The 24,876-nt window shown below is 36.2% G+C and overlaps 3 protein-coding genes and 1 long non-coding RNA gene across 7 annotated transcripts; 3 read left to right on the top strand and 1 right to left on the bottom strand.

Moving 5' to 3' along the window:
- Nucleotides 1–147: 147 nt before the first annotated feature.
- On the top strand, nt 148–2,933 carry LOC149726258 (dnaJ homolog subfamily C member 9-like). Of its 2 annotated transcripts, none has more exons than XM_089890133.1 (2): nt 148–1,510; nt 1,988–2,933. In XM_089890133.1, exon 2 carries the CDS (start codon nt 2,008–2,010, stop codon nt 2,761–2,763), a length of 756 nt encoding a protein of 251 aa, XP_089746259.1. In that variant the 5' UTR covers nt 148–1,510; nt 1,988–2,007; the 3' UTR covers nt 2,764–2,933. The 2 variants fall into 2 exon arrangements, with proteins under 2 accessions (XP_089746259.1, XP_089746260.1); XM_089890134.1 differs by lacking the exon at nt 148–1,510 and adding an exon at nt 1,532–1,853.
- A 311-nt stretch (nt 2,934–3,244) lies between these two features.
- Nucleotides 3,245–8,916, bottom strand: LOC149726256 (uncharacterized). Its single transcript, XM_089890122.1, has 12 exons — nt 8,716–8,916; nt 8,231–8,441; nt 8,037–8,134; nt 7,911–7,980; nt 7,533–7,665; nt 6,654–6,819; nt 6,080–6,251; nt 5,560–5,657; nt 5,263–5,334; nt 4,413–4,568; nt 3,765–3,933; nt 3,245–3,575 (listed from the first exon to the last, which is right to left on the bottom strand). Exons 1-12 carry the CDS (start codon nt 8,815–8,817, stop codon nt 3,442–3,444), a joined length of 1,581 nt encoding a protein of 526 aa, XP_089746248.1. The 5' UTR covers nt 8,818–8,916; the 3' UTR covers nt 3,245–3,441.
- LOC149726257 (uncharacterized) lies at nt 3,825–5,163 on the top strand. The gene is made up of 2 exons (XR_016386218.1): nt 3,825–3,959; nt 4,304–5,163. It is a non-coding gene; the product is annotated as an uncharacterized LOC149726257 (long non-coding RNA).
- A 2,326-nt stretch (nt 8,917–11,242) lies between the features above and the next one.
- Nucleotides 11,243–19,594, top strand: LOC149726255 (SWI/SNF-related matrix-associated actin-dependent regulator of chromatin subfamily A containing DEAD/H box 1-like). 3 transcript variants are annotated; one of them, XR_016386216.1, is made up of 17 exons: nt 11,243–11,488; nt 11,697–11,755; nt 12,045–12,238; nt 12,707–12,805; nt 13,227–13,441; nt 13,642–13,835; nt 14,437–14,572; nt 14,896–15,031; nt 15,599–15,730; nt 16,101–16,183; nt 16,394–16,527; nt 17,162–17,283; nt 17,603–17,791; nt 18,007–18,159; nt 18,808–18,990; nt 19,136–19,239; nt 19,479–19,594. XR_016386216.1 is itself a non-coding variant. In XM_089890114.1 (17 exons), the coding sequence occupies exons 1-17, from the start codon at nt 11,397–11,399 to the stop codon at nt 19,529–19,531; spliced, it is 2,244 nt and encodes a 747-aa protein (XP_089746240.1). In that variant the 5' UTR covers nt 11,243–11,396; the 3' UTR covers nt 19,532–19,594. The 3 variants fall into 3 exon arrangements, 1 of the variants encoding a protein (XP_089746240.1); XM_089890114.1 differs by having other exon boundaries at nt 18,041–18,159; XR_016386215.1 differs by having other exon boundaries at nt 11,245–11,488; nt 18,041–18,159; nt 18,808–18,994; nt 19,140–19,239.
- The last annotated feature ends 5,282 nt before the right edge of the window (nt 19,595–24,876 follow it).

Raw genomic sequence — 24,876 nt, 5'->3', positions numbered from 1 at the left:
TGTTTATTTTTCCTCACAGTTTTTACGCAGAGGCATATGTCCGATACAGAATATTGCGTAAGTCACAAGTCATGAACAAAATAACCGAGATACAAGTTCGGGACATGGAAAAACAATGGACACAACGTGTTGGCTCTAATAAATATGACGCCGTTTTCTTTCATTAAAGCTAGGCTCTCTTGATTTTATTCGGACTTTTACAACTTGTTTAGCGAGTGCCATAAATCTTACGTTGTACCTGGATAACAATTTCATCACAACACACTGTTAGTATACCATGATTCCGTTATATACTTACTCCTTACAGTTCGGTTAAATTTAATAGTTGTTTGAAAACATCTATTGCGATCACGTGACATGTGTGCAACCAGAGTCGTAAAAACACCGAGTAGTCCAACTGCCGTCTTTGTGTGTTCAAAATAGAGCAAAAGCGGTGACTTTCGCAATGAATTTAAACGAACTTGTTGAGTTTTATTTGCGATTTCCTTTTGTGGAAAGGCGTAAAACAGCTTCTATTTACATTACCAAACATTTTTTTGAAAAAACATATAAATTTACCCCCATTAAATGACTAAAATGTCACAAATCAACCGCTTCTAATTCCATTTTTTGACTTTTTTTGATACAGAAAACAAATAACACTTGTTTTCTACACTTTTCAACCTTTAAATTTGTTTTTAGACTTAAGTTTTTCTCTAATTTACCGAAAAACATGCATTTTCCCTATACCTACTGTGTTATTTTGGAACCAAATTGCCGTTCAATTTGTGTTTTACGTAACAATGGGTTGGACTACTCGGTATTTCTATGGCTCTGTGTGCAACGAGCTGTGACAATTCCGCGCCAAATTACATTTGGCTGTTTACGAAACGACGGTTTTAGCGACTATTTCTGGTCTTTCTACTGATAAAATGGACGTTAAAATTATACAACTTATTTATCAAACCACGCAGATTATATTCATGATACGAAAACGTCTGTCCGCTCTTATTATTTTTATTTTATTCGAGGCTTATACTAACGCTAGTGACCAGCAGTTGGAAGTTTTGGTTTCAAAAAGTCTTACAGTGGGTATCACGAAGAACAGAGAAACATTTCGAGGCAAACAACTAATAGCTGATCGCGTAGTGTCAGAATACTCCGCCTAGTTAACCCATACACTCAGACTATACCCCAAAAACATATTGCTAAACTTAAATTAAAATTAAACACCGGCGCCGTGGCTAAGTGGTTAGCGCGCCTGCCTGTAGCGCAGAGGTAATGGGTTCAAGGCTCGTCGCTGCTACCATTGTGGGTGTATGTGTCCTTGGGCAAGTCACTTAACGGCAATTGCTCCAACCCAGTGGTCACTAATGGGTTGTCCAAATTAACAGCAATATATAAAAAAATAAAAAAAAAATCCCCAAAAATTAGTTACCCACAAAGTAACATACTGGGTAACTGGTAAGCTGGCACGAGGTGTTAAACCCGTGTTATAACGACTGTCGTTTTCCGGCCACGCGAGGATAAAGTAAGTTACATTCATTTTGCCTAATTTATATCATATCTACAACAATAAAGCTTACTCATAGATTTACTCATAGATATTCCAGTCTGCAGAACATGGCAGTTTGTCCTCGGTTCTATTAGAGTGGAGTCTAGCAGTGGTTCTTAAACCTTTTTTGCAGTCTCCAGCTGGACTAATATTTTTCGCATGCATTCGGCAAGCTTAATTATGTACATTGCTATGCACGTGTGAAAATGGATATAAGTTTGAATCGCTGTTTAATTAATTGGCAATAATGGGACAAAAAATGAAGCAAGCTTATACAAAGTTTACAAACAAAATCGCTGCTGTTGTTCATTGTGAGATAGTAAGTTTTAGACTAATCCTACGCCGGTGATGTCTGCTTTTACTACTGTATGGTTTCCTATACTTTTAGTACAAATAGCAATTTGCCAAATTGTTTAAGTAAAGTGACCACCAATGTTTAAATTTCACTTTTAGGTTTTTAAGAAAGTTTAAAGATGGGTCTGCTTGATGATTGCGAGCTACATTATGGAACAAGAGATTTGTACGAGCTGCTAAAAGTTTCCAAAACCTGCTCAGAACAAGGGATAAAAAGAGCCTACCGTAAGTTGTCACTTAAAGTTCACCCAGACAGAGCAACTGATGATGAAAAAGAAACCGCTACAATTAAATTCCAAGTTCTTTCCAAAATCAGCAAAGTTTTGTTGGACAAAGACGGGCGTGATGTTTATGATAAAGAGGAAAGAATTTTGGACGATGAAGAAGTTTTAAATGAGGAGTACAGCTGGAAAAATTACTGGAGTTCAATGTTTAACTTAAGTGCGGACGATGTTCGACAGTTTTACGAGAAATATCGAGGTTCTGCTGAAGAAAGTGAAGATTTGAAGGAAATATACAAGGAATGTGAGGGGGACATGGATTTGTTGTTTGAGATGCAGATCTGTTCCTCCATTGAAGACGAACCGAGGTTTAGAAAGATTTTAGAAACAGCTATCACTGATGGGGAAGTCCCAGGGTACGATAAATTTGTAAATGAGTCAAAAGCGAAACGAACCAAAAGAAAAAAGTTTTTCGCCAAAGAAGCGAAAGAAGCTGAAGCAGCAAGGAAAGCAAACGGACTTAATGGTGATGACAAAAGTTTAGAGCAGATGATTTTAAAGCGGCAAAAGACTCGGGAAAAAGAAGCAGATTCTTTCTTTTCGCATTTAGAAGAAAAATATGCGAAGAAGCCGAAAGCTACTGGTGCAAGATAAAGAAAACCCAAAAAAACCTGATTTAAGCTTAACACCTTCGTTTATTGTACTAACTTTATTTGATTTACTTTTCCATCAGTTCCAACTAAAATGACTTTTAATTTAAACAATGAATGTTCTGGCAGTTGTGGGATATTTAAACCCAGATGCAATAAATTTATTTTGCTTTATTTGATTGTTTGGTATATACTTTGGGAGTGTTAGGAGGAATAAAAAACTTTATTGCACAATATAACTACAGCTACAATGTTTTAGGAGTATCTGATTAACAATGTAACCCCACAGGCCACAACTAAGCACATTATTAGAATGTAGTTTTTAACGCAAATTGTTAAAACATTTTTTTTAAGTATTGCTGGTCAAGTAAAGGTTTTTAAAGTAAAACCTAAACCTGTTGTATAGACTGATCCTACTCCGTCGCTCTGTTTACATTATGCGTTTGAAGGCTCGGTGCTAACGAAACAAAATGCAGTCATTCGACTAATGAGGTAAACCCAAGAAAAACTCTCTCAGGTTACTTGTATTTTAATATCATATTTTCTCAACAACATGTGTTGCAATTAAAATACAAAAGAACTACCATGATCATTTCTTTCATGCCTTTGCATTTCATGATCATTTATAAGGATGTTAGTATATGATTTACACATCAAGTATAGTTTGGTAACAGCATCAAAACTACTGAGGATCATCACGAGATTGAAGATCAATTTCTCGGAGAACTCGTTTCTGTATCTTTCCACTTCCACCTCTTGGTAGAGAGTCCATGAACATGACACCACCTCGTAGCTGTTTATAATCTGCCAACTTATCTGTGAGTTTACAATTATTCATAATCTGGGTGCGTTCTTTTATTGTGATGTCATTTTGGTTGTGATATCTCAATTTAAAAACACTTTTATAGTAGGTTTATAAAATGCAATTAACGGCAGTATATATGCCAAATAGGTTTTGCGGCTCGACTGTTCCTGACTTTTACATATATAATAAAGCAACTTCACCTTCAAGAAATTGATGAATTTCTTCTGTTGTTAAATTTGCTTCTTTTTTCTCAATGTAAGCTTTAGGGAGTTCCCCAGCATTACCTACGTCATCAGGGACCCCAATAACCCCGACTGCAGCGATTTTTGGATGTTCGGTTAGGACAGATTCAATTTCAACAGAAGACACCTGTTTAGCAAGGTTAAAAATATAAGGTACATGTTTATTATATATCAACTTATATCTCATTTTTCGCCTAATGTAATATTGTGTGACGGCCTCGCTTTAAACCATTTTTTCGACTGTTGATTAACCATTTTCTTAACCGGTCAATATCGTCATTTACAATTTTTTAATTGGTTACCATTTTTTAACTATTTAATATCGTGATCAAACAAGTTCAGTTATATTTAATGTTAACCCAACCAAGTTTTACAAGTAAGCAAAGGTAGGGTAGGGTGGGGAAAGATGGGACAGCTTTTCATCATATTTCCCATCCTATTTGGTAGTAAACAAAAAAGATGCAAAGAGTTATAAAACCATATCCTGACTTCCATAGACCCTTGTTGATTGTTGAAAACACGATCAGGACGTTTGGATATTATGCGCTAAAAGGTGTCCCATCTTCCACCATCCTACTGTATGTAGGAATTAGAAAACACTTCTACCTGCACTCCATGAACTTTAATAACATCCTTGATACGATCAGTGATATAAAGATTCCCATCTTCATCAAAGTATCCCATATCACCCGACTTCAACCATCCTTCCCCATCAAACATATTCTTTGTTGCTTCAGGGTTTTTGTAATATCCTTTCGCCACCTGAATGTTTTGTATGATTACTGATAAAGAATATTAATAGTACTTTGTCACTTAAGGCCAACTATACGGTTATCAATGATGCAGAACACAAGTGAAAGAACGCAAAATATGTAGAAAGTATATTACATTAAAATATTAGAAATTGGAGCCATTTGTAAACCGTGATTAAAGCTTGCATTCTACCACTGCTTATATTCCATTATATATTGTTAAGGCTCAAAAACACAACATGAGACTTATTAAATGTAAGCCTAATTTGGCCCATCGTACTCATCGCACGCAAAGAAGTAACAACTTTACATTGAACATCCGGTCCGCCGCCGTGGCGTAGTGGTTAGCGCGCTTGCCTGTAACCATTAGGTAATTGGTTCAAGGCTCGTCGCTGCTACCATTGTGGGCGTATGTGTCCTTGGGCAAGACACTTAACGACAATTGCTTCAACCCAGTGGTCACTAATGGGTTGTCCAAATTATCAGCCATACATAAAAAAATGAAAAAAATCCTCCCAAAAAATAATTACCCACAAAAGTAACATACATGGTAACTCGTAAGCTGGCACGAGGTGTTAAACCCGTGTTATAACGACTGTCGTTTTCCGGCCACGCGAGGATAAAGTAAGTTACATTCATTCATTCACATCAATCAGAAAGGAACCCTTTTAAAACTAGAATATCAACAAAAGCATGGAGTTCACCTGTGGTCCTTTGAACAAGAGTTCACCATTCTCACGAGGTCCAAGCTTCTTCCTTGTATCAATGTCGACAACCTGTGGATCAGTTTTTTTCGTAAATAACTTTCCGTTCCATGATGATGAGGTAGGGACATATAGGACGTAGGCCACAGTTGGCCCATCACACCCCCCTAGACAACTTTAAACAGCACTCTTGTATTAATGGTTCGATGAATTGACTCTTTAATTTAGTCCTACTGGTCAGAGTGACATGGTCCCCGTGTTTTATTTTGTTTCCATACTTAAGTCTGAGCTACTAACCTTCATTTTGGTGTTTGGGAGAAGAAATCCAACAGATCCCGACTTTGATAAAATTGGATCAGTTACACAGACAGGCACTGCTTCGGTTAGTCCATAAACTGTCCAAATGTACAAGCGGATTATTAACGCAAAGATGACAAAAGAATGGAAACCGCACAATCGTTTTTAAAGGTTCTTCTTTTACAAAGATTTGAAAACCTACTATACTCGTAGTGGCTTTGTGTTTTAAACAATTAACAAAGATCTATGGGAGTCGTGAGAATACGGTTTTACAAATACTTGAATTTTGTTTGATTACTACCAAATGTGACAAGAAAATGTAAAAAAGATCAGATGTCCCATCTTTCCCCACCCTGATATACAAGAATATACAGAACTCGTTAAAGGATACCATGTTAAATAGTGGTCTATTACTCCATCAGTTCGTTCAAATGACCCAACGAAAACGCGTCTTTCCGCATGAAGCAGTCATAAACAATGGATAATTTCGGTCAGATTTACGTATGTTCACATGAAGTACCTTCAGTAATTGCTTTGAGTCCATATTTGCTCTTAGCAAGAAGTTTAACTTCATCAGAAGTCGGAGAAGCCCCCGTCGCGATTTCTAAGAGACTGGAAACGTCATAGTTTTGAACCAGATCCGATTTTACAAGCTCCAAAAAATGTGACGCTAACAAGAACAAGTGTGTGACCTGTAGGACAATAAACGTATTATGTTCATGGTTCACGTCATCAAAACCCCAAATTTATTTTCTACAATCCCTTGACCTATTACGTAACTTGTATAGTCTTTCCATATCCATATAGCCAATAATCATTAATCGAGAACACAGATATTCCCTCTTTCACGGAATGCAATCTTTATACAAATGACTTATAGTAGGGTGGGGACGATGGGACACTTTTAACACATAATATCCAAACATCCCGATTGTGTTTTATACATTTAACAACGGTTTATGGGAGTCGTGAAGATATGGTTTTATAATTTATTGAATGTTGTTTGTTTAATACTAAATGAGACGAGAAAATAGAATCATAAGATGTCCAATCTTGCCACAATCTATTATATGCATGCCAATTACTTTATATACCTTATAGTTGAGTATTGCTTGCAATAGGTCAGTGACCTTGTGTTCAGAAAGATAGACCTGACAGCAACCTTGCGTTAAAGGTGGAAATGTTGTTATGATCGAAGCAATATGAAACATCGCACTGGCGCTTATACCGATGTTAGTGCTGCTTCGTTTAATTGTCATTCTGTTTAAACAAAAGCAATAAAGATCTTATTTAGTATAGTACCTTGTAATACTTGTTTATACTCAACGGGGTAACAATAGTTAAGTAAGGTGGGAAAAGATGGGACAGCACCTTTTCGTTCTATTTTTTTGTCCCACTTGGTAGTAAATAAAGAACATTTAAAGAATTATAAAATCATATCCTCAAGACTCCCAAAAACCGTTGTTTATTGTTTAAAACATAATCAAGATATTTGGATATTATACTAAAAGTGTTCCGTCTTTACACACTATACTCTGATACAAGTGTTCTGTCCCATATACGCCCCGTCCCGCATATGAGTTACCACATATGGCCTTTGTGGTGATTTTATTCTGTATTACTTGTAATTTGAACAACCGATTAGTGAGTTCAAGCAAATAAGGTGACTTGACTGAGGACACGCACAGCCTACAATATTAGCAACGATAAAGTGTGATGCGTTCGATGTGTTTGTATACACCTGCCGCCAATAATATTTATAGTATGGTTGAGGGAAGATGGGACACCTTTATATTCTATTTTCTTGTTTCACAGGAAAGTAAACAAAGAACAACCAAAGTAATATAAAACCGTATCTTCAGGACTTCAATAGACCGTTGTCATTTGTCAAAAAAACGATTAGGATTTTTGGATATTATGTGCTAAAGGTGTCCCATTTCCCCCCCACCCTACTATATAATATATTAACTAACTTCATCAGAACAGTTGTAGCCACTAAGCTATAGTTGGTAATCTGTATCAGCTTAGGTGGGCCGGTTGTTCCACTTGAACAAAACAGAAACAAGTCATCGTTGTAAATGTCGATTTCGCCATCCAAGTAAACTCCTGCAATTTATGTAAACATGACGAAGAGAAGATTGTATGCCACATAACTAATAAAAAGACGTTATACCGCAGAGTACTAAAGATATGTGACGCTCACGTGGTAAAGGCCTAGCCCTAGATATTTGCTATTATTTAGCGAAACTTTGCAAGTTAAACAGTAATCTGATTTCTGCAATGATCTTATAAATAAGAAGTTTTAATACAAAGTTAACGAAAATTGGCACACATAACTTTAGTAAGTTCACCTTTATCAGAACCATCCTTCAGAAACTTAAGATAAATGTTCTCACTTTCGTTCGGACCGAATATGTGGATCTGAAACACAAGTAATATCATGACGTTGTTGGAAAGATTTATAGAATAAATTTCACCTTCGCGTTTGTTGAACAAGATTTGAGTTTGTTTAACTGGTCAGATGTTGTGAAGATCAGTTTTGGTTCAATGATTTGCATTTGTCGTTCAACCTCATCTAGTGCGTAAAGGTGATTAATGCATTATTCAAGTTACCGCCCATGAGAACAAATCTAATTAAAGCTACGTGTCTCAAATCAGCATTATAGCTTGCCTTTGGTGTAAAGAGTATTGATCGGGACGATGGTAGCTCCACACAAAGCAAGCGACAATACAAGAATTTTCTGTTGGCACGAATTCGGGAGAAAGAGTCCAATGACGTCACCTCGTCTAATGCCTTCCTTATGTAACGCATTCGCGCACTTGAGCGCCTCCACGCGGATTCTACTGAACGAGTATTTTTCTCCGCCTTGGCTTACATCAATCTAAAGATGACATTTTTGTTTCTAATAGTTTTATTGTTACAAGCCAAAATATAAAGCTTAGGACCATATTCGATACCTGTTTCGTAACTGCAGAAACAACTTCGATAATGATATGTATGAAAATTGAGTTCAATGCATTCATTATAGATAAAAGATTATTCTAATAAAGTTTATGCTCATTTATTTTAGATAAAGCAAGTATAAATCGCGTGGGTTGAACTACAGTCACAAGTTTAACTAGAAACAATCTATATTATATTTCCACAAGTCTTACCCACGCCACTTTATCTCCATGTTCTTGTAAAGCATTCAACACATGTTGTCCAAATGCCACCTCTGGTATCAATATATCTGGATAAAGACTTCGTGGATCCATTATGAACGTCACAGAAACTTAGCGTGTAAGAAACTCTGCAATATGCTTTTTGCACAGTGTACGCGTTATACTCCTGTTAAAAAATTGGCGCGTTTTACATACCAGAAACGACCGCACTTCACCTTTGCTTAATGGTGCGTAACATCTAGTCCGGCGCCGTGGCATAGTGGTTACTGCGCCTGCCTGTAACCCGGATGCAAGGCTCGTCGCTGCTACCATTATGGGCGTATGTGTCCTTCGGCAAGACACTTAACGGTAATCGCTCCAACCCAGTGTTTACTAAGGTCGACAAATTATCAGACATATATAAAAAAAAATGAATAAAAAAATCCTCCAAAAAATAATCACCCACAAAGTAACATACGTGGGTACTCATAAGCAGGCACGAGGTGTATGAAACAGAACACCCGTGTTATAATGACTGTCGTTGCCCCGCCATGGGAGGATAAATAGTTTAGATACGTGGTAACTTGTAAGCAGGCACGAGGTGTATGAAACAGCACACCCGTGTTATAACGACTTGCTATAACCACAGAGTGATTGCTGGGTTAAGTTAATGTTAAATGAAATAACGGCAATTGCAATAAAAGATCAAGCGTTGCCTTTATATTAAATTGACCATGAACCGGGATATAGTTACTCGTTAAAATATAGTTACTCATTAAGCTTGACTTGATTTACCCGCAGTCGTGCATTCTTTTACAACATACAAGTCGCGCCTTTTCATGTTCTGTATTGAATGTATTCTTTACTGTCGGAATGTTCGCTGTACTTGGGAGAAGTTTCTTGCGTCTCCCTTTTGGTACTGATGTTACGCTTCTATCATATTTTATTAGGTTCGTAAAACACCCGTGATCAGATAATATTGTCTCGTAATAACACAGCGTAAAATAACGAACGTCCGACTTAAAACAACACAGTATGTATAATCCGTCTTAACACTTCGACACGCATGTCTCCACATCACTGCGTTGAAGAATAAACAATTAATTTGTGTGGAAGGGGGATTGAGGGAGCCGGAACAGGAGGAGCGCATATGCCTCAAGGCACAACGCGAGATAAAAGAACACAAGCGAGGACATGGTAACACCGATGTCGTCTTGCTGAGTATGACTAAATTGGTTAAACATAAGTTTTTATTTGTAAACTCAAGCGTTATAAAATTTTCAACAATAAGCAAGTGCCTGGTAGCAATTCAAAACGCTTACTAACACGAAAACCTATCTAGTTAGTTTCTTGCATCTCGTCATTGATGCGTTTCGTCACATGAAGAGTAGGATATAGAAGAACTGTAGGCCGTATGAAAAGGTAAAACCACAACAACAGATCTATTGAATTAACTTGTAGCGTGGTAAATTTCCGAAGAAAAAAGAAAACATATAGATAAAACAAAAAACATATGTTGCTACAAAGATTTACAACCAGCACAATAAAACTCTATCCATTGCCATCGGAACCACTGTAAATCACGCACTCAAGTTTATGGAAAGGATCAATCCTATTTACATCCTGTTTCCCACCATGGCCATGATGTCGCCTCGTGCTTAAGATCTGCATTTCCATAGTAAAGTAACAGATTCTTGTTCTATCCCAGGCTTAGTAACTGTAGTACAGTAGGGCTGGGTAGACGGGACACCTTTAGCTCACAATATCCAAATACCCTGATTGTGTTTTAAACAATTAACAGTGGTCTGTGGGACTCGTGAGGATATAGTTCTATAATTGTTGGAATGTTATTAGCCTTACTACCTAATGAGACGAAAAAGTAGGACGAAAGGGTGTCTCATCTTTCCCTGCCCTACTAAATAACTAACGAAGCAAAGGCTCTTGGTAGTAACTCATTCAGGTAAAACTTTAAAGTAAGAGCGAAACTTTTGTGAATAATTGTTTTTATGCAGATTTGTAGAAAGCAGGTTTAAAACATATTACGAAGGGACGCCCTTGGTTTCTAACAGAGTCCGTATATAAACACGAGTTATTTCATCACCATAGAACTTGAAAATTTGAATTTCTTTCATCTGCATCCTGTATTTGTATTAAAAACATAAAATATATTAAACTTAGTTATATACGTTCATATTTATATTATGTCTATGAACAATTTAGCCCCATTTGCTGTGTGGTATGTGATTTCTATGAGCGACATGAAATAACTCATGTTTATATATGGACTCTGGTTTCTAAATAACAGGGGCAATCGACATAGAAAGTAATATCAACACTGTTTTATTAGGAAAAAAATATTACCGCAACATATAATTGTGAGCATAATGTTGTTTAATTTATTGGTAATTCGTGTTTTATAAATATGCAAAGTATTATTAAGCTTATTTCTGTAAAAGTGTTTGTTTCAAAATTTAGGAAACTTACTTACGTGCCCACTTTCCCTTTTGTTAAATTTATGTTCTCAAAACCGGGGATTTTATTTATTATGTAAATTGTGAATTAACTTTTGAGAACGAATTCTGAGAATTACGCAATAATTTAAGTTTTCAGCAAAATTTAATCTGGTAATCTTAAATTAAAGAAAGCGTTGAATTAAATACAGTCCTGTGGCTTGGTCCTTTCTTTCTTTAAAAATGAGTGTGGCGGCAAAACATAAATTATCGGACAGCTCGTGCGACGAAGACGACTCATCAAAAGTTAATAATGAACCAAAAACAAAGAAAAGGTAAAAATTAATTTTGTAACCGTTTAACTTTTTGTACACTGAGCATTTTAAATAAGCATGTTAGGATATTTTTGTGATAACCAAAACTCAATATTAAACATAATAAAGAGTATGACAATTTAAGTTTTTTTCAAAAAATGATATTTTGGTACTAGTGAAGAGTCTTCCCCCCACCTTAGTTTTACAAACCATGTTTATTTTAATGCAGGAGATTGTATTTATCAGCGGAATCGGGAAGTGAAAATGAACAAAATATTGATGAACAAGGTATGTCATATACATTTGTGGCTTAACTATGTTTAGTCCGGATCAAAATAATCGCCTTAATTCATCTTCCCTCCCAAAAAATTATATGTCACTCTCAATATGTATATATAAATATGTGAAATTTGTGTAATTTGGAAAAAAATCCGCACAAAACATTGTTTGTAATTATTTTTTTTGTATCTTCTACTTTTTTTACTTGCAGTACTTTTGGCAGCTAATTTTATAATGTGTCAACAAAAGAATCTGAAATTAAATTGGTTCCCCCACTTTTCACTTTCATAAATTGTAGAAAAAGTTGAAGAATCTGTAGAAGCAAAGCAACCAATCACGATCATCAAACATCAACATTTGAATGGGAATTCCACCAATCACAGCAAGAGTAACGGTCACATGACAAAGAAGGAAGAATCATATTCATCGGATGAAGATGATGAGTTTAACATGAGCGAGAAGAAGAAAACCAACGTTCTTGTGTTTCTGCAGGTGAGGTTTAACTTCTGTTTAAATGGATGAATAATTGGGAAAGGTATTTTCTGGTAGTTGTTTTATTTGAATGGAACAGGTATTTTGTTCGCTATAGGGTGAGCCATTATCAGGGTAGGTCTTGAAGTGTTTTGCCTAAGGAAGCATATCCCCGTTACCGGTTATATTAGTGTCGTTGAACGAGAAACAGCAAACCCTAATAATGTAAGCATGTAACAATTGTCAAAAAACCTCTTTTACACTTGCGACACAAGATAATAATAGATATATATACATATACATACTTATAAATATATGTAAATAGTTTGGTGTACAGTGACTTCATTTGTGTGTGGTGCTGTAATGTAAAGGCGCACAAGATGTACAAGAAGATTGTGTATATAAGTATGACGGCATTATTTCATTTCCTATCTGTGTGTTTTATATTGTTTAAGCTTCAGTCAAAAACAATGAGCATCTGCTTTGTAGGAAAGCACTGAAGAAGAATTGACGACAATTTCAAAATGCAGCAGCAAGAAAGCAAAGATCATTATTTCCGTGCGTCCATTTGTTAACTGGGATGACTTGGTGGGTAATATGTATTTAATGACTGTCTGATAATCCACACACTGTAATAGCTTCAGCAACTCGACTGTGAGCATGGGAGTGGCAACCATGGATAAGTCACTCAAGTTCCCACCCATGAGGATATAAATGACCAAATCAACCAAAAGTCATGTCTGCTTATCCACACACTGTAATAGCTTCAGCAACTCGACTGTGAGCATGGGAGTGGCAACCATGGATAAGTCACTCAAGTTCCCACCCATGAGGATATAAATGACCAAATCAACCAAAAGTCATGTCTGCTTATCCACACACTGCAATAGCTTCAGCAACTCGACTGTGGGCATGGGAGTGGCAACCATGGATAAGTCACTCAAGTTCCAACCCTTGAGGATATAAATGACCAAACCAACCACATATTAACATATGTCTTTTTCCACAGGTTTATAAACTGGATACAACCCGCCTATTAAACCGAAATCTTATCTGGTCTTGCATTGATTTGTTGAAGGAGCGAAAAACCTTGTGTTCGCTCATGAAGAATTGTGGTCAAATATCGAGGGAGCTTGAAGCTGAGTTTGATAAGTTACGACAGTGTGGGGAGAACGTACAAGACACTGCTATTGTGGTGAAGCAACCAAGTATTTTATCACCAAGGTTTGTATGTGTTTGAAAAATGTTTTGTAAGTTTAACAAAGAAAAATTATAAAACCAAACTCTTTACCTTTGATAGTTTGTGGCAGAAATACCTAACCCATTGATGAGTCCACTTTTTATATTGGATTTCAATTATCAACTAAATAATAACTAACTATCAACTAAGTTTCAATAATTCTCACCAAGTTGCACCTCCCCAGATTTACATTGAAACCTTACCAGATGATTGGATTAAACTGGATGTGTTTGTTGCAAAGAAATAAGTTGAATGGGATCCTCGCAGATGAGATGGGGCTGGGTAAAACCATCCAAACAATCTCGTACATCTCATATTTATTGGAGGCGGAAATATCTGAAGGACCTCATCTTATCGTCGTGCCAAGCTCTACATTAGGTTGGTTGTGAAGAATATTAAATGTTACCTGTGCTACAACCTAGTGGTCACTAATAGGTTATTCAAATTATCAGCCATAAACAAAATAAATGATAAATCCACCCAAAAAGTAAACACCCACACACAAGTAACATACATGGTATCTCGTAATCTGGCAAGAGATGTGTATACCTTGTTATAACGACTATCGTTTTCCAGGCATGTGATTATAAAGTAAGTTACATTCATTCATACCTCCAGTTGTACAATGAGTGGTTGAGCATTTGTTTCTTAACCAGAGGGTACAGATTCAAAGCTTGAGCCTTCATTATGGCTTGTGGGCGTATGTTTCCGTGGACAAGACACTTAATAATATTTGCCATGAAGTTGCAGTCACATACATGGCAACTCGTAATTAGGCACGATGTGAATGAAACAAAACACCCGCGTTATAACGATTGTCTTTGTCATTTTCCTGTCGTGCTGGTAAGTCATCCATCATTAACAAACAACATTTCTGAAACAACCCTCTTAGTATTAATTATCCCATTATCAACCATGCACAAAACAATCAGCCACAATTTTAACTAATCAGTAATTATCGACTTTTTTTGCTTTTTAGAAAATTGGAAGCGAGAATTCACTGAGTGGTCACCTAGTGTTAAGATCGTGTCGTACATCGGTAGTCAACCAGAACGTCGATCTCTTCGCTCGGTTCTGCTCCGTTCGTTGGCCGATTGTAATGTCATTCTAACAACGTAAGGATTGGTTTTAAAATTGGTGTTTTTAAATGAATTTGACCAGTAATGTAGATATAGGTAGCACACATATATGAATTATTGTAATAAAAATAACATCTGGTAGGCCTGAATGAAATGCTCAACAGATTAGATTTGTCTTGCGTTTCAAACCAGTACTCGTGTCTTCCTCAAAACCAGGTCATCATTTGTTTGGTTCGCCTATAGTGGTTTACAAACCAGTTTGACTTTTATTGTCAAAGTTAAATCACTTTTATTCTTATAGAGTTAAACAAAAAAATATTTAAAAATAACAAAACTAAACAAAGTAACTCCCACTGCAGATATAACTTCACTATTAGTTCACCTGAAGATCGATCTTTCTTTCGGAAACTTGGTGTTTATTGCGCCGTGTTTGATGAAGGCCATATGTTGAAGAATATGTCATCACAACGTTATCAACATTTACTTCGTATTAAAGTGAGTTTGTGGTTTGAGACCTCAGGATACAGGGTTTAAAGCTCCATACTGATGTATTTGAGTATATGTACTTGGGAAACACACGGTGGTTTCTTATGCATGGAATCACTTCTGAAGATTTTCACAACTATCTATGAGTGTAACTCTATTTTTACAATGTCACCCCATATTTTACTCTGCTGTTAGGTGTCTATACAAACAAGCAGAGCCAAAGTACATTGCATTCACCACATTAATCAATGAGGTTCCCTATGTTTGACAACTATGAGTGTAACTCTATTTTAACAATGTCACCCCAGATTTTACCCTGCTGTTGGGTGTCTATACAAACAAGCAGAGCCAAAGTATATTGCATTCACCACATTAATCAATGAGATTCCCTATGTTTGACAACTATGAGTGTAACTGTATTTTAACAATGTCACACCAGATTTTACCCTGCTGTTGGGTGTCTATACAAACAAGCAGAGCCAAAGTATATTGCATTCACCACATTAATCAATGAGGTTCGATAACATTCTCCCATCTTAACCAGATAATGAATAAAATATTTGAATCTTATTCCAGGCTGAGCAGAAGATCCTCCTGACGGGAACTCCTTTACAGAATAGTTTGGTTGAGTTGATGTCTTTGTTGAGGTTCGTAATGCCGGATATGTTTGATGATTCAACGAGTACCCTGGTTCGGATATTCCACCATGTAAGTTGGCTGTGTTGGGAGGTTAAGTTGAATTTCATGCAAGGGGTTAGAAGATGGGGTAATCCCTTAGTGCGTGCAAACTCAGCTGTCAAAAGTCTTAACTAATTTTCAGGCCAACTGACATACCTTGTGTGGGGACCATCAAGTCAACTCAAGCACTTGGGGTGAAGGTTTATTAAATAAATGCAGTATGTGTATATTGCATATTGTATAGTTATGTAGGGGTTGGGAATGCTGGAAGCTCTCCCAGTGGGTGGTGTGAAGCTGCATTTGTGGGTTTAAACATTATTATAAAGTTAGAATTTAAAGTATCTTAACATGCTTAGGTTTTAATTTTAATAAAACATATTTTACTTGAATTCCCGAACAGACGAATGAAGATCATGGAAGCGAATTCTCCCGTCAAAGGATCAACCATGCGCGTCAAATCATGCAACCATTCGTACTTAGAAGGTAAGACCACATGCATATGATCTGATATCTGAAGCTATTGCAGAGTGGGTAAGCAGACATGACTTTTGGTTGGTTTGGTCATTTATATCCTTGTGGGTAGGAACTTGAATGACTTATCCATGGTTGCCACTCCCATGCCCACAGTCAAGTTGCTGAAGCTATTGTAGTGTGTGAATAAGCAGACATGACACCACAATGATTTCATTACAGATTAAAACGTGATGTTTTGAACCAACTCCCAGAAAAAGTTGAGAAAATAATTTCCGTTCAGTTCACCCCAAACCAACTCCAACTTTACGAGAAAGTGAAAACCAACTTCAAAGATAAAGTTTCGAAAAGTCAAAGTAAGATTTTTCAATAAACCATTACAGGCTGGGGAATTCTAATGTATTCTGTAATATTTAGTATGGTTTATGACTTTATGTTAAATACATTGGATACTCCACCATCACCACGTATGATGTGTTCATATAAGTTCATTTATATTTTACATTATGCCATTGGTCCAACAGTCTTACTTTTGTTTGACAATTTTTGAAAAACAGGCTCAAGTAGTTTTTACCTTTGGTGTTTTAACGGCCGTCGTTTTGCTGCTAATTCCCCGTTTTAAATATTATCATCTTTGCCAATGTATTTGTATATAAATAGAATACATGTATATGAATGAATGAACGAATGTAACTTACTTTATCCTCGCGTGGCCGGAAAACGACAGTCGTTATCACACGGGTTTAACACCTCGTGCCAGCTTACGAGTTACTATGTATGTTACTTTGTGGGTGATTATTTTTTTGGGGGGGGGGATTTTTTTATGTATGGCTGATAATTTAGACAACCCATTAGTGACCACTGGGTTGGAGCAATTGCCGTTAAGTGTCTTGCCCAAGGACACATACGCCCACAATAGTAGCAGCGTATGCTGTACTATTCTAACCATACATTACTTAATGTCTAAATAACTTGTTGATATTTCTATAGTGTCTAAACATGAGTTGAAAAATGTATTTGTTGAGCTTCGTAAAGTTGCCAATCATCCATTGTTAAGAAGGGAGATCTTCACTAACAAAAAGTTAAAGAATATGGCTCAACTTATTAAGAATGTGAGTAGTGGTTATGTGTGGTGTGTTGAATGGATGGATGAAACTTGTTTATCTTCGTGTGGCTGGGCAACAACAGTTGTTATAACATGGGTGTTCGATTTCAGACACCTCTTTCCCGCTTATAAGTTACCATGTATGTTAATTTGTGAGTGGTTTTCTGCATGGTTGTCAATTTGGACAACCCATTGGTGACCACTAGGTTGGGGCAATGTCACATTATGTACAAGTTCCCGCAAATGTAACTTTATTGTGGGTGATGGATTTTGTATGGTTGACAAGTCAAGCAGCTTACACCATGGTAACCTCAACCCAACCACAGGATATTGATTACATGGATACAGAGGAGAGGATTGTGTACGAGGACATGCAAGTCATGAGCGACTTTGAATTACACAACTTATGTTTATCCTCACGTGCGCTGTCGACCATGAAGTTGCAGGAATCCAGTTTAATCGACTCGGGGAAGATGGCACACCTGGATGAAATGCTACCCAAGTTTAAATCACAGGTGAACTCTTTGGCGCATGCAAGTGGTGGGTTATGTGATCTTTAATTATTCTATGTGGGTAAGTTTCTACTGTGTGGCATCCCATGGAACCTGAGGTTTAAGCCAGAGCTGCCCCATTACCCCAACATTGTATATGCATGTTCTATTCCATATGGGTGAGGTTCTACTGTGAGGCACACCATGGAATTATTTTAAGTTCATGCTTTATGTTTTAGAAGATCAGTTTGAAAATAAAATACCTGGTTTCAGAACAAGCGAGTTTTGTTGTTCAGTCAGTTTACCATGATGATGGATATCTTGGAAGTTTACCTTAAATTGAGGGGACATCGATTTCTACGACTTGATGGCCAGACTCCTGTACAAGAAAGGTTAGTTTTAAACATAGGCGTCAATTTCTTAATTTGAATTAAAAAAGGTGACAATTTTAAAATTCAGTAATTTTATAGTTCAAACATAGGGAACCTCATTGAATAATGTGGTGAATGCAATATACTTTGGATCTGCTTGTTTGTATAGGCACCTAACAGCAGGGTAAAATCTGGGGTGACATTGTTAAAATACAGTTACACTCATAGTTGTCAAACATAGTAAACCTCATTGATTAATGTGGTGAATGCAATATACTTTGGCTCTGCTTGTTTGTATAAACACCTAACAGCGGGGTAAAATCTGGGGTGACATTGTTAAAATACAGTTACACTCATAGTTGTCAAACATAGGGAACCTCATTGATTAATGTGGTGAATGCAATATACTTTGGCTCTGCTTGTTTGTATAAACACCTAACAACAGGGTAAAGTATAATGTCACCCTTGTTTTAAAAGTTTGACCGAAATGTGAACCCTAACGTTATGGCCATAAACATCTTATACATAAAGACCTCGAAACTGATAATTTATAAAAATGACAAAAAAAGGAAATGCAACATAGCTAAAAAATAAATCAAACCATTTCTGCTTTACACCCATGTTCTAACCTGACATGGAGCATGAGGTCTTACACTCCCTTCCCCCCAGGTTATCCTACATTGATTCATTTAACAAGGACGACTCGGTTTTCATATTTCTTCTCTCCACGAAAGCTGGTGGTCTTGGCATTAACCTAACAAGCGCAAGCGTTGTTGTTCTGCATGACATTGATTGTAATCCTTACAATGATAAACAAGCAGAAGATCGTTGCCATCGGCTCGGACAAACTAAGTAAGTTGTGGAAATATAAAACAACATTTTATCTTTGATTAACAACACTTAAATATAGGATGTCAAAACGCTCGTACCCAAATAATTGGCAGAAAAGTTTGATGTATGACATCATATAGTTGTATTTATTGTTCATTATTTGTAGGAAGGTTGAAGTTGTGAAGTTGATATCGGTAAACTCCGTGGAGGAAGGAATGTTTAAAACAGCTCAATCTAAACTACAACTTGAGAAAGATATGAATGAAACAGGTTCCTTATTTCTACTTTGTTTGTTGGGTTGTTTCCATGGATGCCACTCCCATGACTACAGTCGAGTTGCTGAAGTTATTGCAGTGTGTGGATAGGCAGACATGACTTTTGGTTGGTTTTGTCATTTGTATCCTTGTGGGTGGGAACTTGAGTGACTTATCCATGGTTGCCACTCCCATTTTCAGTCAATCTTAAAGTCCTGCTATTTGTCCACCATATTAAAATATATTTTTTAACAGGTGAAGACACGATAGACTGGGCCGGTCTCATCACTGCAGCTCTTGAATTGTAGTTCAATTATATCTCGTTTTTTTAGTTAAAGGTTCACCAGAATAAACATGTTGTTTTCAAATCATTTTGATGTTTTATTCGACAGTGAGCATGAGGTGCATGAATACACCATGCGCGTCTGGTGTATAAGAAGACATCCATGTTATAACTTGACAGTGAGCATGGGGTGTATGTGTGGTCAGAGGTGCGGGTAGTCCCCTTACCCCACACTCACTCCGTGCAGGTCCACGTAAACTCGATCAACCTAGATCCGACTCCAGTAAAAAGGTAAGCCTCCAAAACAAGTCCAGGTTCGCTACTCAGTTGATTCGACGGTGCTAGTGAGGAATCCTCCCCCCCTTGCCTATAGAAAAAACGAGAGACTAAAAAAGGAAAAAAGAAAATCATTGGACCGTAACGGTATTTCCCCATAAAAATCATATATTAGTAAATATATCATATATTATTAAATATCCCGGGTTATGGTACACCTGGAGCAGCAATCTTGGTGTCGTTGGAAAGAAGAAGCGACACTTCAATTACGTATCAAAAAATATATTAAATAATCAAAGTACTTTTAGTTGGGTGGGCCGTCAAAGTTTATCAAAGTTTGACACGCAATAAAATAAAAAAATCGCCAATAAAAATTAACAAAACTTTAACACACGTTGATGTATAGCAACATGCAGAACATATTAAAAAATTGGGGTAATACCGCCTCTAGTTTTTGATTTATTAATACTTTCGCAACACCCACTTTTAGCGTATTATTCATAGACCAGTTCCATCGTCGCTGCACCTAGTGAAGTCGACTCCCCCCTTCGAATAAAAGAAACTACTTCTCTTTGAAATTTAATATCTTAAGTTATAGTAAGGCTAAAATAGCAATCTTGGTGTCGTTAGAAAGAAGAAGCGACACTGCATTTACGTATCAAAAAATATATTAAATAATCAAAGTACTTTTAGTTAGGTAGGACGTCAAAGTTGACCCGCAATAAAATACAAAAATCGTTAATAAAAATTAACAAAATTTTAACACACGTTGATGTATAGCAACATGCAGAACATATTGAAAAATTGGAGTAATACCGCCTTTAGTTTTCACTTTATTAATATTTTCGCAACCCCCACTTTTAGCGTATTATTCATAGACCGATTCCATCGTCGCTGCACCTAGTGAAGTCGACTCCCCCCCTCGAATAAAAGAAACTACTTCTCTTTGAACTTTAATATCTCGAGTTATAGTAAGGCTAAAATAGCAATCTTGGTGTCGTTAAAAAGAAGAAGCGATACTTCATTTACGTATCAAAAAATATATTAAATAATCAAAGTACTTTTAGTTGGGTTGGCCGTCAAAGTTTATCAAAGTTTGACACGCAATAAAATAAAAAAATCGCCAATAAAAATTAACAAAACTTTAACACACGTTGATGTATAGCAACATGCAGAACATATTAAAAAATTGGGGTAATACCGCCTCTAGTTTTTGATTTATTAATACTTTCGCAACACCTACTTTTAACGTATTATTCATAGACGCTGCACCTAGTGAAGTCGACTCCCCCCCGCCGAATAAATGAAACTACTTCTTTTTGAAATTAAATATATCGAGTTATAGTAAGGCTAAAATAGCAAACTTGGTGTCGTTAAAAAGAAGAAGCGATACTACATTTACCTATCAAAAAATATATTAAATAATCAAAGTACTTTTGGTTATGTGGGCCGTCAAAGTTGACCCGCGATAAAATACAAAAATCGTTAATAAAAAATAACAAAATTTTGACACACGTTGATGTATAGCAACATGCAAAACATATTAAAAAATTGGGGTAATACCGCCCTTAGTTTTTGATTTATTAATACTTTCGCAACACCTACTTTTAACGTATTATTCATAGACGCTGCACCTAGTGAAGTCGACTCCCCCCCGCCGAATAAATGAAACTACTTCTTTTTGAAATTAAATATCTCGAGTTATAGTAAGGCTAAAATAGCAAACTTGGTGTCGTTAGAAAGAAGAAGCGATACTACATTTACGTATCAAAAAATATATTAAATAATCAGAGTACTTTTGGTTATGTCGGCCGTCAAAGTTGACCCGCGATAAAATACAAAAATCGTTAATAAAAATTAAAAAAATTTTGACACACGTTGATGTATAGCAACATGCAAAACATATTAAAAAATTGGGGTAATACCGCCCCTAGTTTTTGATTTATTAATACTTTCGCAATCCCCACTTTTAGCGTATTATTCCTAGACCGATTTCCCCATCAACGGCCCACCCAACTAAAAGTACTTTAATTATTAAATATATTTTTTGATACGTAAATGTAGTGTCGCTTCTTCTTTCTAACGACACCGAGATTGCTATTTTAGCCTTACTATAACTCGAGATATTTAATTTCAAAGAGAAGTAGTTTCATTTATTCGGCGAGGGGGAGTCGACTTCACTAGGTGCAGCGTCTATGAATAATACGTTAAAAGTAGGTGTTGCGAAAGTATTAATAAATCAAAAACTAAAGGCGGTATTACTCCAATTTTTTAATATGTTCTGCATGTTGCTATACATCAATGTGTGTTAAAATTTTGTTAATTTTTATCAACGATTTTTGTATTTTATCGCGGGTCAACTTTGACGGCCCACCCAATCAAAAGTACTTTGAATATTTAATATATTTTTTGATACGTAAATGTAGTGTCGCTTCTTCTTTCTAACGACACCAAGATTGCTATTTTAGCCTTACTATAACTTGAGATATTAAATTTCAAAGAGAAGTAGTTTCTTTTATTCGAGGGGGGGAGTCGACTTCACTAGGTGCAGCGACGATGGAATCGGTCTATGAATAATACGCTAAAAGTGGGTGTTGCGAAAGTATTAATAAATCAAAAACTAGAGGCGGTATTACCCCAATTTTTTAATATGTTCTGCATGTTGCTATACATCAACGTGTGTTAAAGTTTTGTTAATTTTTATTGGCGATTTTTTTATTTTATTGCGTGTCAAACTTTGATAAACTTTGACGGCCCACCCAACTAAAAGTACTTTGATTATTGAATATATTTTTTAATACGTAAATGAAGTATCGCTTCTTCTTTTTAACGACACCAAGATTGCTATTTTAGCCTTACTATAACTCGAGATATTAAAGTTCAAAGAGAAGTAGTTTCTTTTATTCGAGGGGGGGAGTCGACTTCACTAGGTGCAGCGACGATGCAATCGGTCTATGAATAATACGCTAAAGGTGGGGGTTGCGAAAATATTAATAAAGTGAAAACTAGTGGCGGTATTACCCCAATTTTTTAATATGTTCTGCATGTTGCTATACATCAACGTGTGTCAAAATTTTGTTAATTTTTATTAACGATTTTTGTATTTTATTGCGGGTCAACTTTGACGTCCTACCCAACTAAAAGTACTTTGATTATTGAATATATTTTTTAATACGTAAATGAAGTATCGCTTCTTCTTTTTAACGACACCAAGATTGCTATTTTAGCCTTACTATAACTCGAGATATTAAAGTTCAAAGAGAAGTAGTTTCTTTTATTCGAGGGGGGGAGTCGACTTCACTAGGTGCAGCGACGATGGAATCGGTCTATGAATAATACGCTAAAAGTGGGTGTTGCGAAAGTATTAATAAATCAAAAACTAGAGGCGGTATTACCCCAATTTTTTAATATGTTCTGCATGTTGCTATACATCAACGTGTGTTAAAGTTTTGTTAATTTTTATTGGCGATTTTTTTATTTTATTGCGTGTCAAACTTTGATAAACTTTGACGGCCCACCCAACTAAAAGTACTTTGATTATTGAATATATTTTTTAATACGTAAATGAAGTATCGCTTCTTCTTTTTAACGACACCAAGATTGCTATTTTAGCCTTACTATAACTCGAGATATTAAAGTTCAAAGAGAAGTAGTTTCTTTTATTCGAGGGGGGGAGTCGACTTCACTAGGTGCAGCGACGATGCAATCGGTCTATGAATAATACGCTAAAGGTGGGGGTTGCGAAAATATTAATAAAGTGAAAACTAGTGGCGGTATTACCCCAATTTTTTAATATGTTCTGCATGTTGCTATACATCAACGTGTGTCAAAATTTTGTTAATTTTTATTAACGATTTTTGTATTTTATTGCGGGTCAACTTTGACGTCCTACCTAACTAAAAGTACTTTGATTATTTAATATATTTTTTGATACGTAAATGCAGTGTCGCTTCTTCTTTCTAACGACACCAAGATTGCTATTTTAGCCTTACTATAACTTAAGATATTAAATTTCAAAGAGAAGTAGTTTCTTTTATTCGAAGGGGGGAGTCGACTTCATTAGGTGCAGCGACGATGGAACTGGTCTATGAATAATACGCTAAAAGTGGGTGTTGCGAAAGTATTAATAAATCAAAAACTAGTGGCGGTATTACCCCAATTTTTTAATATGTTCTGCATGTTGCTATACATCAACGTGTGTTAAAGTTTTGTTAATTTTTATTGGCGATTTTTTTATTTTATTGCGTGTCAAACTTTGATAAACTTTGACGGCCCACCCAACTAAAAGTACTTTGATTATTTAATATATTTTTTGATACGTAATTGAAGTGTCGCTTCTTCTTTCCAACGACACCAAGATTGCTGCTCCAGGTGTACCATAACCCGGGATATTTAATAATATATGATATATTTACTAATATATGATTTTTATGGGGAAATACCGTTACGGTCCAATGATTTTCTTTTTTCCTTTTTTAGTCTCTCGTTTTTTCTATAGGCAAGGGGGGGAGGATTCCTCACTAGCACCGATTCGACAACGAACGAAGTCACGTTACACAAACAGTTAGAACACCCGTGTATTACAGGACTCGACTGCCTTCCGCTTCCCATACAGTAACTATAGCGAGAAACGCGTGCGCGGATACAAAGGTGTATAAGAAGACATCTATGTTGAACATAAATATAAACCATATTATTGATGCGCTTCTTTTACTGATCGCAGTAGAGCGTGTAACTTTTCCTGGTAATTGTGACAAAACAAATGTCCGAGTATCGAACGACCTTTGTGTCATCTATTGTTTACCGAGAAGCGGATATGACATACAACGAACGTAACTATATTGTTAAATTTAAACAAATATAAAGCTCTTGGTAACTGGCAGCCGCATGAAGTCGCTTATTCTAAGAATTTTTTTGACAATTTTTCTTTGGTTAAAGTTTTCGTGCAGCTTATATTAAACGTTGTGCGGCATTTAGATAATTTGCATAACTTTAAATTATCTTATAGAATACAGCAGATTAATTTTAATAGCGAAGAGAAGGGAACACGCAGGAAAACGGCAGTCGTTAAATCACGATATGTGTAAAAAGTAC

Source organism: Ciona robusta, chromosome 12 (genome assembly GCF_009617815.1).
Source record: "Ciona robusta chromosome 12, ASM961781v2".
Classification (NCBI taxonomy): Eukaryota; Metazoa; Chordata; class Ascidiacea; order Phlebobranchia; family Cionidae; genus Ciona; species Ciona robusta.
This window is presented reverse-complemented; position numbering and strand designations above follow the sequence as displayed.